Here is a 13,317-nt window from a genome sequence, read left to right as displayed (position 1 = left end):
CAAAGCATCTATTAGACTGTGTTCTGAATTAAAATCCTATCAATGGAACTGCCTATCCACACTTGAGAAGCGGCTCAGTAAAAGTTCACTTGAGTACCCTTGGTTCATAGGGTAGGGTTGCTGCGCACTTTTGAAGGCCCAAAGAACAGGTAGCTTGATAATAATCCTCCCATATCTGAAGGTCAACTTCATCTCCTTCAGAAAACACAACTGGTGTATCATGAGAGAACTAAACATAAACAAACAAACAAACAAGTACAAAGTTAGTCCTCTATGACTTAGAAAGTAGGGGTTACCTTTTTGAGGGTGAGTTTTACTTTAAATGCAGGATTTATAGAAGTATTGAAGTATTGTGCATTTGCATGGATTTTCCTCTGGTTTTCTTTTCTTCCCAAATCTCCATGGATGTGTATAATTACATTTATCATGGACTCCAAATTTGCTGCAGTGTGTGACTGTATGTATGTGAGTGAACACTGAAATGGACTGGAGCCCCAGCCTCCTAAGTCCCTGAACTGGATTGAGTAGGTCTGAGAATGATTGTCTGACCTGATAAGATATGGGTTTATTTAAGAGTTAATTTGCATAATGCCAATAAGTGTTAAAATTCTAAATGTATCATGCTGTAAATCTTTTACTTTGGCCTAGATATTTTTATATTAAATAAAGCACATACTACAATTACGTAGTTACTCCAAGGGAAAACAAGGGAAGTTACATAAAAGATTACAAAATCATTAAAATTGGCGATTCTAAATTGGCCCTAGTGTGTGCTTGGTGTGTGGGTGTGTTTGTGTGTGTCCTGCGGTGGGTTGGAAACCTGCCCGGGATTGGTTCCTGCCTTGTGCCCCGTGTTGGCTCGGATTGGCTCCGGCAGACCCCCGTGACCCTGTGTTCGGATTCAGAGGGTTGGAAAATGGATGGATGGATGGATGGATGGATAAAATTAAATACAGGATATACACCAATCCCAGACCAGCCACCGCCCAGTACTTAGCAATTGTCTTCGGCTACTCTTAGGGAACTTCTGGAGTTCCTAAGATTTGTATTAAGATACAATTCTTCCAGCATGTCCTGTGTCTGCCCTGGTAAATCCCCTGTGGGATGTACGTCCCCACAACAAACATCAAACCACCTTAGCTAGTTCATCTTAATCATGAGGAGCACTAATCCTACTGCAGGGGCACCTCATGTTATCACAAAATGAATCTAGCACATTTGCACAGAAACTTAATTTTGGCCACTTATACACATTCTTTCTCTATCTTTTAGTCAATATTCAAAACTCATGGTGTATATCAGAAAAGTGATGCAGACTGATCCATAAATCAAAAGTTTCATTTGAAATGTTAGCTCCTGCCTCACTACCACAGTATGTTACAAAGCTCACAAAACAGCTGTTTCCGACACTGCTAAGTTAGCCATCTCATGATCTCCTGTAACCACACTCATTAATAAGACTCAAAAAGACGTGAAATCATCCATCTACAGTAGCTGCTCACTCCTTAACTATTCTTTTCTTTGACAGAATTAAAACCTCCGAATTCTGAGTCGCCGATTCTCATCCAGAAAGTGCCATACTGGGATGAGATGGCCTCTAGTGGGCAGTGGAGATCACAGTCTGATAAGTCAGTCAGTCAGTCAGTCAGTCAGTCAGTCATTGTCCAACCTGCTATATCCTAACACAGGGTCTGATAAGGCTTAGAAGAAAATATCATTAGCAAATAGCGATGCAAACCCTAGATTCCCAAAGTGGAAAGTTTTAGTTCGGCCCTAATATCCTGTCCATGAAAAATGTTGATCAGGAGTGGATACAACAATCTCCACTAAGGAGGCCCTACTTTATACTCACATTAAACAGGCCTAACAAATATGTAAACATAACTTTTATATTGGAAATACAGTGATCAAGCAGCAAGTAGTGGCAACTACTGAAACTTATATTTTTGATGGAGCTGCCAGGTAAGAGGAAAAGAAGAAGGCCGAAGAGAATGTTTATGGATGTGGCAAGAGAAGACATGCAGGTGGTGGGTGTAACACAGCAATATCCAGAGGACAGGAGGATATGGAAAAAGATGATCCACTGTGGCACCTCCTAACAGGAATAGCACAAAGCAGAGGAAGAAGGAGTTGCACTTTCCCAATGATAAAACTGGGTGCATGGTCATAAACCTTTTCTATATACAAAAGCAGGATTGGGAAATTCCTTTGAACACTGAAATATACGTATGTGCAAAAATAATGAGTTGCTACAGACAAATTAAAGTGCTGATTCAAAGTTGACATGTGTATTCAGAAATGAAAATATCGTTGTGTGTATAGTATAGGAAAAAGCAATGTTACTCTTATTTCAACCCATTACTACAGCTATCTTTTTGCGTCCCATATTCAGATGGAAACAATTCAGACATACCTTACTGGTCCAGATCTAATGTGGCTGCAGCTAGAAGGTACCTTTACATCAACACCCCTAAAGCATTGGGAACAATGTCTTGGGGGTTACTAGGAATACTTGATCATACAGTATGTAACTACTCCAAAGTTCCCCTTCTTGTTATATGCCACCCTTACCACATTAAAGTTAAGGAGGACTCAACCTGCATGTAGAAACTGAAAGGGTTTGCTGGTGTCTCCAAGTCTCTCTGAGCTCTTTGTCACTAGGATGTCAGTCTCTAAAGGGGGTGTAAACCCATTAATGAACAAGCACCTTTTAACTATTGGGAGGGCCTATGCAGCACCCTAAAATAGCTTATGTAAAATCTCAGAAACCTTAGCTTGGCATACTATTTGAAATAACAAAATGTTGAAAAGTATTTCAAACTGAGCATCACATCTTTATTCAGTAGGAAATCAAGCCTCTGAATACTTACTGTAGGCATCTTTGCAGCCCCCAGCTCTGTCAGATTCTGACTTTCGAGTTCAGGTTGCACTGGCAAAGCCTGATCATAGCAGTCTCCTAAAGTCAGCTCTTCGTTGATATCATCCAGCACAATATTTATCCCAGCTGACAGCTTCTCTGCATACAGTTGTAGCAGTGTCCCTAGAACTACAGCAACACAGACACATAAAGACAAAAAAGGGCACATCGTGCTGTTATACAAGATCCAGTTTCAACAAAGGATAATTAAAAGTGAATATGGATAGGCAATAGGACAGACATTTTGACCTGGGAAGAAAATAAACATCCATGAAAAGAAATGCTCCTCTGATCTACACCAGTTTGCATCCTTACTCTCCTTTCTATGATTTATAGAAATGAAATGATAAATATTTAATATTTCTACTCTTAAAGTATAGGTCAGGGTATCAGCCATACTCACTTTTTCCATTCACAAGCTGGCCACCTGTGAACATTTTTGGGTGGGTCTGGCAGATGTGTCTCTGCAGCGTTTGCACTTGGTTTAGGAACTGGGGCTTCAGCTGCATAGCATAAGACCTGTCACCATGTGGCAAGCAGAAATCAAATAGTTTGTGGCTGTTGAACAGATTCTGAATGTGCCTCCCTGGTGCCTCATCATTATCTGGTACAATGAAAACAATGTAAACAATTTCTTACAGATGAAGGGAGATTAGGTTTGGTAAGTTCCTCATGCCTTGATATTTACCTTGAACTTGATTGAACACTGAATCTAAGTAATCTTGAGCGTTAAGGATCACCTCTCCCATAGTCAGCTCTAGCTCAGCATCCCTGACACACCAGACAAATTCTGGCAGTACCCCCGAGAGGAGGAAGCTTTGATTCATTCCATCAATGGTGGTCACCTGGACTGTACTGGTCAATTTGTTTACATGTCTGAGAAAATTGGAGACCGTCAAGAGAAAAATGATGCATAAAGCACAGGAGAAGATGTAAGGGATGTTCATGAATTACAAAAAATATTACTAGGAAATAAGTCTACAGGAAAATCTATATTTATGCTGACTTCAATTACAAGTTCACATATGTCTAATTTTCCACATGTAAATCGAAAACCGAGAGATTTTTATTCACATTTATTCCCTCAGTCAAAATATCAATGACAAGGAAAATACTAAAGGGGTGGTGTGATGGCAGAATGATTGATACTGCTAAATTTGCAGCTTGTTTCTGTTTATTCTTTATGCACAATTTCGTTGTTCAAGTCACAGCACACTGGTACTTCTCACCATAATTAAGATTTTTGCCATATGATACTGGTTTTGCCCCATTGGAAGGGACTCAGAGTCAGACTGAGTGGCATGACATTTTTCATTGTGATTTATCAAAAGAAAAAAAGGCATTGTAGAAGTTGCAATGGTGGTGAAATGGTTAGCTTGAATTTTAACCAAGAAAAATTGAGTTGATTCCTGACCCATACAATAAACTTTTTTCTTTAATCATCTAATTCCTTAGCTATTTTTGTCATGGGTCATTATGACAGTACAAATTAAAAAACAGCGTACCCTGCCCAGCTACTGTACTAAAGGGCCCTTTAAAACTGAGGGATGCAGAGACACTACGGGCTTTAATATGGAGCCATAAGCCCATGTTGATGAAGAAAACAAGATGCTTCTTGGTTGAGTCCTAACTAAATGTCCATGGAGCACAAGAGGTATCAACCCTGAACTGGAAAGGGAAGTGACTCAAAGAAGAGTAAAAAGCCAGCTCACAGTCAGAAAACAGTGTGGAATTTAGAGGAGAGATGGTGGTGAACACCATATAAGAAGGAGGAAGATATGACAGAGTAAGTGGTATAGGAGGTGGCAAAGGGGGGTGTTGGTACAGGATGGACATGGACTACTTTGATAAACCAACACCATGTGCTATAAAGGGAACCAGACCTGTGTAGGTAGGCCTAAAGGGAAGCAGGTTACTTGTTTTCTCAATTTATTTTATACGTTGTGTTGATTTAGTTTAATAAATATTGTCACATATGTGAGACAGGTGTGTGTCTTAGTATCTTTTAACACTTCCATTCCCGATGCAAAAAAAACAAAACAAAAAGCACTAGCACAAGAGTATCTTTTCATAATGAACCGAACTGAAAATGGTCAAACTTCTGGTTATTTGTCAGGAAAAGATGGGATAAGGTGGACAGACTCCGGCAGTGTCACCAGAGCCCTTAAGCCGTCCTCTACTGTATGTGCACACATATGACACTGTCCTCAATGAGCTGGAAGCCTGGGCAAACACTGAGTTGAAGTCACTTTTATCCTGCTAAGATTCACCCATTTCCATCCCTTCCCTAAGCTGCCCAAATCTGGCAGAAAGTCATCAGATGACCACAAGCCATCCTACAGAGTGGAACTCTGGCATTATGGGACATTGACTAGGGAATATGGAACGTTCTTCTGTCTTTTTTCCCCATTTTATTTCAGCATTAAATGAGGCTTCCCAACTTGGGATTCCACTTTTCTGTGCCTCCTAATAACAAATACAGTATATATAAAGCAATCATTTATATGTCCACTAAAACTTGCTTATGGCGAAATCTTAACTGTTTCTGTTAGGAAGTCCTCCAAGGTATCACATACTTTGGCTTGCCACATAGGTACTCTCTTGTCAAAGGATACGTAAGCTTGTTGAGTGTCTCCAAGGTGATATCTTTTTTTGTATTGTACAGGAAAGTACTACTGAGAAGGACTGCCAGGATGAAGAACTGTTCTGCCTATAAAAGAAAGCAAGAATAATGAAGAATTGTTCCTTAATGTAAGGATGCGGCCTATTCTCTGGGTATCCCACTGATTTCTGAGTAATACAAGCAATAGAGCTTCAGTCCTACCTCTTTCTCATCAAAGCCTTCCGTATCAAGAAAAACAAGTGTCTTGTCCTGGGGCTTGCAGTGACGCAAAACTCTCATTGTCATGTTTGGTCTTGTAAGTCTGCCGCAAGTGGGTACAGGAAAGCCTGAAAAAACCAAGAGCAAATGTAGGGCAGTGTAAAGTAATGATTAAAAAAAGTACTATTTTAAAAATAAAGTCACATGTTTTATTTACAGAAAAGATATAGCCTTAGAAGACAATGCTGCTTGTTTATTATAATCAGTATTAGTGTACCTGGGTCTGAAATCAGTCAGAAGGATAAGTACATACAATAGCTGATGAGAAAGAAGCATAAAATACACAAATAGTACTTAAACACTAAAGCCCCTGGCTTAGTTTGCATAGTTGCGATGTCTGTTTGGTTGAGACAAAACTGAGCACTCAATTGCAGCCCAAAATCTTTCCAGTTTTGTTTTGATCATTCCTGTTAAAATACTAAGACCTAATATTGACTTGTAGATATATCTTCACTGTTTGATTTGGTTTCTACACATCCTTTCCATAATGAATCGATCAATACAAATGTGGGCTGTGCCACATTTTCTGGATTTATGAGAAACAGATGTCACTTAGAGTCCAATGGGTGTGCTCTTTCCCCTCATACTTTGTCCCTCCACACCTTAAATGACTCATAATTAAAACTGTTTAACTGTTTAAATTTTCACATAGCACCATCCTGATAAGTGCGATTACTGAGAGCCAGTGGGTGATCACTCGGCAGTGGGGATGGAAATAATACAATGTTATGGATCTAAGTGAGTATGAGTGAGGAGGTCCTGCCATGGACAGTACTGTCTGACAATAAAGCGGATTTGAAATTAACTGAGTTTTATTCAATTTCACTACATCTAAAAGATGTATTTATGCAAAGAGGAAGAAAAAATTGAAAGAAATATACCAAGCTAGGGGGCTGCCCCCTGCTTGCTTTTCTTCCCAAGCAACTTTGCATCTCTGCCAGTTGTGTTGCGAAGAGGGGGGCTGAACGCACCCCAAGGAGACGCGTCGCTCCTCCAAAACCCCCTCTCAAACGGTGATACAATGGGAAACAAATACAGTTTTTTTCATTTAACCTCCTCTTTGCTCAATCAGCTGCTGGCTTGCTGTTGCTGCCGTTCCACGTGATCTGCATCTCGCATGGTGCTTCGAACATTTAAAAGCCTGGACAGCTGCTGTCCTATGCCTTGGGCATGGTTAAATCTCTTGGCACAAATTCTCGTCTTGCAGGACGTGAGTTCTTGATATTTTTTAGTTTATAATTTAAAAAGAGAATAAGAATCTGAAAATCTAACATTATCACATTAAAGTTCGATAAATTCTGACAAGAATGACACCAAACATATATATCTAGGTTTTAAACTATGCCCAATTTAAAGCGTGACATAAAAACGTCTCTGTTGCACTTTTAGGCTTAGGATTTTATTACTTATATAATATAGATAGATAGATAGATAGATAGATAGATAGATAGATAGATAGATAGATAGATAGATAGATAGATAGATAGATAGATAGATAGATATTTTTCAAAATACGGTTGCTGTATTAATCTTATATATATATATATAAAAGTCAAAGTATGTATGTATGTATGTATGTTCCAACATCACTTCTGAACGGCTGGAGCAATTTTCATGAAACTTGGTACGCATGTTTCTCATTGGTCATCTAAAAATACTGTAGGGTGAAATTAGCTCTAAGCCACCCCCTTCTGGGTGGGGGGCGGTGATCTTGCGGTCTTGTATGCATGTTATCATCCAGTTGACACTCGGAATGACCACCAGAGGGCGAACAGGGGGTGACTGCCAGTAGTCTGTATGTTTGAGCAGCACCGCGTGCCTGTTGCTTCTGAGATTAAATAGTGCTGGCCGGTTCTGAGCATAAACTGAATGATAACATATATACAAAACCGCAAGACAAGCACATTAGTGAGTCTTCATTGTTTGTTAATTTATTTTGATTTTTAAAGCTGTGTTTTTTATATTATATTTTTCTCAAAACAATTTAAAAAAAACTTTATTTTCCTCCCAGGCAATGCTGGGTATTTCAGCTAGTTCTTCCTATCAGATGGTGTAGTGGACAGTGTGGCCACCTCCCTCCCAAGAGTCCTGCATTCAAATCCTGTGCCCAGACGATGTCCATTTGGAATTTTTGCATCCTCTACATGTCTCTGTGTGTTTTTCTCCCACATCCCAAACACTGCAGCTTACATCAAAACTCTGATTCTAAATTGGAGCTGTGCAAATGTGACAGCAGGGGTGTGTGGGCCAGCGGGCTCTGTGATGGACTGGCATCCAATTCAGGGCCTTTGATTCAGAGAAATACTCTGACCCTATTTGACCACAAAATAGATTAAGTGGCTTTCACAATGTTATGTTAATTCATCCTACCAATTACAGTTGTGCATTGGACCAACATGAATATTTATGCTTAGGCCTACAGGTAATATTTTCCAAAAGGGGAAATAAATTGCTGCTTGAATAAGGTTAATGTTTTATGTAATTGAGCCAATTCAAGATCTGTTTCTCTGGAAAAACCAACAACTTTTACTCAGAATTACTGTATCTCAAGTGCAAAAATAATTTGGAATTGTTCTGCGTTCTGTAACATATGAAGTGAAGAAACTGAATAATCTGTTATTTTACAAGTCAGTATTTTGTTTCAAGAGTGCCCTGTAAAATTTCCAAATCACTGCACCACCACAGAGACAAGCAGAGGTAGGCTTGGTTATACTGGTAAAAAGAGGAAATGTGTATGGGCAGTGTTGAGCCACAACTTCCGATTCTGTTATTTTTGCAAACTTCAGGGTGTTTTTTTGGGGGTTTTTTTTTTTACTATGCTTTTGAAGCCAAGTATAAGTATACAGTGTGATAAAGATTAATGTGACCACAAAACAAAATCTTCTAGGTAATGATGGTTTGAGACACTACACATATATGGATGATTAACCAATATTTTTAAGGGGAGTACCTTATCTATGTTTTTATCTGACTAAATGAAACTTGCGACTTACTGTAGAATTCAAACATCATAGAACTGCAAGCAGATATACACAAGGGCTCAGCTGATGACATAGATGTCTAACCTATTATATGGACAAAAACCAGTACCAAACCTACTAATATTTACATCTTTGGAATGGAAGATATTATTGTTATAATTATTTTTTATTTGCATTTATATAGCGCTTTTCTCACTACTCAAAGCGCTCAGCAATTGCAGGTTAAGGACCTTGCTGAAGGGCCCAACAGAGCAGAGTCCCTTTTGGCATTTACGGGATTCGAACCGGCAACCTTCCGATTGCTAGTGCATTTCCCTAGCTTCAGAGCCACCACTCCGTTAAATAAAAGAATCATCCTGCTCTCCTTCAAATTGTTAGGTGAAATGAAACAATGCTGAAAAAAGAGAGTTACAAACAAGCTTAGAGTTCTACTAAACAAACAAAAGTAAAACAAAATGAAACAGTTGCTGAACAAAGCACCATGTGTTATTTACAATTACTTATGCCTGTGGTCTTCTGCTCTTTGTCACTATGTTCCTTCTTACCACTTTCTCTATTTGTTGACAGTAACGTTGAAATGAATACTTAAAGATCCTATTTGTGTTAAAGGCTATTTGCAATATTTGGCCCACCAACAAGATATCCTTTTTGAAAAAACATTTTTGATCTATTCTTGTTCTCCACACTTCAGCTTTTTTCAAAGGGTTACACCTTGCCCTTATAGAAGGGTATTTCTGTGCTCGTATGTCCCCGCACTGCTCACTGCCTGCCTGTGGCACTAAATAATGTGACTTCTGTTATTTTCTGTAAAAGGAAATATGTGAGCAAAGGGTGGTACTTCAGCAAACATATTCTGTAGGGTTCTAAACATTTTCTGTGCTTATTATGTTTTTGGTGAAAAACTTGGCTTCCTTTAACTGTGCGCCATCACCATCTACTGCATCTTTAGTTCTTTTCCCAATTGACTATAACCCTAAAACTTGATGAAGGCAAATAGAGGGGTCTATTTGAATAACAGGTTACTTCTTTTAGTAAAGTTCACAGGTGTATAGAGGAGCCAGAAACAGAGCCAACAACATATACACTTAAGTCATAAGATAAGTTCCACCTGCATTTTACTCTAGTGCAGAAATTACAAATTAAACACAGGAATCCCTCTGACCTCACCATTTTGATCTCCTGCAAGCTGATTCAACAAGAAGGACTTTCCAGTACCATTGGGTCCAAATGCTGCAATGACATGAACAGGCTCATAGATTTGCTGCAGGAGGCACAACCCAACGGGATTTACCTCCAAACTCCCATCATAGGATGAAATCTGCACCAGCCACACAGGGTCTGCTAAGTCAGACATTCTACGATTACAGCCCACTGCAGGGTGTCCAGAAACCTGAAGAAGAAGAAAGAAATGACAGGTTAAGAACTAATGTATAAGACAAAAATCAGGGCAAATGCCAAATCTCAGCTTGACTGCCATGCAGAGAATCTGCACTTTAAGGCTAAGGTGGAAGTTTTAATCCTGGGTGGCATTCACCACTGGGCTTCATTACCTGGTTTACACAATCACAAATTATGTATGATTACTTAACATTTATATTATAATATAAATGATTATTGTTTTCTGTGGTGTACCAAAGAGCCTCTGAAACGAGCCACCATTCAGGGGGAGGACTTGGAAGTGCCTTTGGGGATCTTTTCTGCCCATGATATCAAGCAATTCGGTGCTTCCTCCTTACATCAGAAACTGAATGCTTATGCTATTTTAAGGTGTTTTTGCAATTTCTTAACAATATACATATGTTTATTTGTTAATTTATCTATTGATTGTTTGTATTTGTGTTCCTTTAGTCTGTATCCTTGTTTTTTATGTTGCTGCTGCTTCATGCACCTCAATTTCTTATTCTGATTAATAAAGTTTACTTAGTCTAATCTAATCTAATCAAGCAAACCTACATTCTTTTTCATTTAGTTTCAGTGTCTTCTATCCATTTTCTGAATCCACATATTCCAGTTTAGGAACATGGGGAGCTGAAGCCTATCCTGACTACATCAGGTAGGACTCAGCCCTATACTCATAAAAATAAAGATGCCAAAGCAGTTATTTAGGATGAAGGCATAGGGGAACCATTTTTAGCCCTGAAGAGACTCCGTAGATAATCAGATTTAAAATAAGAGATTTGTGAAATATGGGTTCCTGGGACTCCTGTTGCATACAAAAGCACAGACTGAATTCAGGTTTTCTTGATCTGAGAGTATCTTGCTAGACAGACCATTTAACATTAATGATTTCTGTATTATCCACACGTCAGAAATCATTTCAAACCCAAAGAACCAATCCATCCATCCATTTTCCAACCCGCTGAATCCGAACACAGGGTCACGGGGGTCTGCTGGAGCCAATCCCAGCCAACACAGGGCACAAGGCAGGAACCAATCCCAGGCAGGGTGCCAACCCACCGCAGGACACACACAAACACCACCCACACACCCAAGCACACACTAGGGCCAATTTTAGAATCGCCAATCCACCTCAACCTGCATGTCTTTGGGACTGTGGGAGGAAACCGGAGTGCCCGGAGGAAACCCACGCAGACACGGGGAGAACATGCAAACTCCACGCAGGGAGGACCCGGGAAGCGAACCCAGGTCCCCAGATCTCCCAACTGCGAGGCAGCAGCGCTACCCACTGCGCCACCGTGCCGCCAAGAACCAATCCATATATAAAAAAGTCAATGTTTGTGTATGTATGCACGTTCCAACATCACTTCCGAACGGCTGCAGCGATTTTCATGAAACTTGGTACATGTTTCTCATTGGTCGACTAAAAATACTGTAAGGTGAAATCAACCCTAACCCACCCCCTTCTGATCTTGCGGTCCTGTATGCATGTTATCATCCAGTTGACACTCGGAACGACCACCAGAGGGCGAACTGGAGGTGACTGCCTTCATTCTTTACGTTTGAACAGCACCGCGCCCCTGTCGCTTTTGAAATTAAATTGAGTTGGCCGGTTCCGAGCGTCAACTGGATGATAACATACATACAAGACCACAAGACAAGCACATTAGTGAGTCTTCACTGTTTGTTAATTTATTTTTATTTTAAAAGTTGTGGTTTTTCTAAATTATATTTTTCTCAAACAATTTAAAACAAAACACTTTATTTTCCTCCCGGGCAATGCTGGGTATTTCAGCTAGTTTAATATACAAAGAACAATTCCAAAGAATTAAATGATTTTTTGCCACTTTAAAACTTATTTTTTAAGAGTGTGATTTGTAAATCCAACCAGGGTCTTGAGGAAACAGTGCCAGGCCTGGCATAAATGAACACAACGCAGAAACCGACGCAAACATTCTCACAGGTGCAAACTCCCTTTACCTAAACCAGTTTCGAGCTAACTTCTAAACTAGTATGGACGTCGCACCTATGGGGAAACCCCCGGCAAACACTGGAGCTGTGAATCAGCTGCATTAACCACCCCCTATAGTCCAAACCAGCTCGATCTAATTCAGAACATGCCATGTTCGGACAAATTTAGAATATTTTCATTAATAGTGCATTTCATTCACTCCGCGGTTTGAGAAGACATTCCTGAACTTCTTCGTCATCTGACGTAGCTGAATTTCGGAAGTGAGCTCTTTAAAAATCGCTTTACGTAAGCAAGCTTGTAGTTCGTTATCAAGTCAAGAAGAGCAAAGTAAGAAATGTTTGATCTTGTTTTAAGCTCATCTTCGAATTGTGCGCTTCCTACACCACAGCAGCTGTCACCTTCAATATTTGTAAGATGATCCGCAGTGGTCGGTGAAAATTCATGTTGGTGTCTCACAGCCTTTCAGGATACGTTTAATTAATGCGGAAAGGACATCTCGGATATTCTCAGCCATGGCAAGTTTTATGTTTGTATTAATCCACGTGCTTCAAATTTAGTTTTGTTTATAGCGTGTCGCGTAACCAGCGCCTGTCCTTTCACCCATCTTCAGCCTGCTGTTCATTCCCTCTCCCCCGCTTCGCCCCCGCCGTAAGTGCCTTACCTTTGGAGGATCACATGTAGCAGCGCAGTCTCGGTGAAACCGGAAAAAAGACGAACAGTAGATATGCGTCCCTTTATCTTCAAACACAGAGATTCGTGCAACACGGTCTGGGTCCCTGTTGTTTGTTGCACAACTGATTCTCTGATCAAAGCGAAAGTGAAACAGATAATAGCACCCCGGCTGTCAGTTTTCTGGACGTTAACAGTAATTCGGCAGCGGCTTCCACCCCAGACAAAACACGACACACCCACAAAAAAAAAAAAAAAAGCGTGAGCTGAAAGCTTTGTCTCCCAGTGGGGAAAGTACACAACACACTGATCCAGTTACGTTCACTTAAAATTGTTAATCCATCCATCCATTTTCCAACCCGCTGAATCCGAACACAGGGTTACGGGGGTCTACTGGAGCCAATCCCAGCGCACAAGGCAGGAACCAATCCCGGGCAGAGTGCCAACCCACCGCAGGACACACACAAACACACCCACACACCAAGCACACACTAGGGCC

The 13,317-nt window shown here is 40.2% G+C and overlaps 1 protein-coding gene across 2 annotated transcripts in view; it reads right to left on the bottom strand.

The window, feature by feature from the left end:
* The window catches only part of LOC114668194 (guanylate-binding protein 1-like), a 31,940-nt gene extending 18,978 nt beyond the window's left edge, over window positions 1-12,962 (bottom strand). The window contains exons 1-8 of one of the 2 annotated variants that reach the window (XM_051920591.1): window positions 12,811-12,962; window positions 9,947-10,169; window positions 5,742-5,866; window positions 5,533-5,627; window positions 3,606-3,793; window positions 3,321-3,521; window positions 2,871-3,046; window positions 98-229 (exon numbers count right to left, since the gene is read on the bottom strand). In XM_051920591.1, the coding sequence (XP_051776551.1) occupies window positions 98-229; window positions 2,871-3,046; window positions 3,321-3,521; window positions 3,606-3,793; window positions 5,533-5,627; window positions 5,742-5,866; window positions 9,947-10,133 (1,104 nt within the window). In that variant the 5' untranslated portion in view covers window positions 10,134-10,169; window positions 12,811-12,962. The remainder of the gene's footprint in view (window positions 1-97; window positions 230-2,870; window positions 3,047-3,320; window positions 3,522-3,605; window positions 3,794-5,532; window positions 5,628-5,741; window positions 5,867-9,946; window positions 10,170-12,810) is intronic. The other variant, XM_051920592.1, reaches the window with a different exon arrangement.
* Window positions 12,963-13,317: the final 355 nt, after the last annotated feature.

Source organism: Erpetoichthys calabaricus, chromosome 17 (genome assembly GCF_900747795.2).
Source record: "Erpetoichthys calabaricus chromosome 17, fErpCal1.3, whole genome shotgun sequence".
Lineage (NCBI taxonomy): Eukaryota > Metazoa > Chordata > Cladistia > Polypteriformes > Polypteridae > Erpetoichthys > Erpetoichthys calabaricus.
The sequence above is the reverse complement of the archived record's forward strand: the minus strand, read 5'-3'. Positions and strand labels throughout refer to the sequence as shown.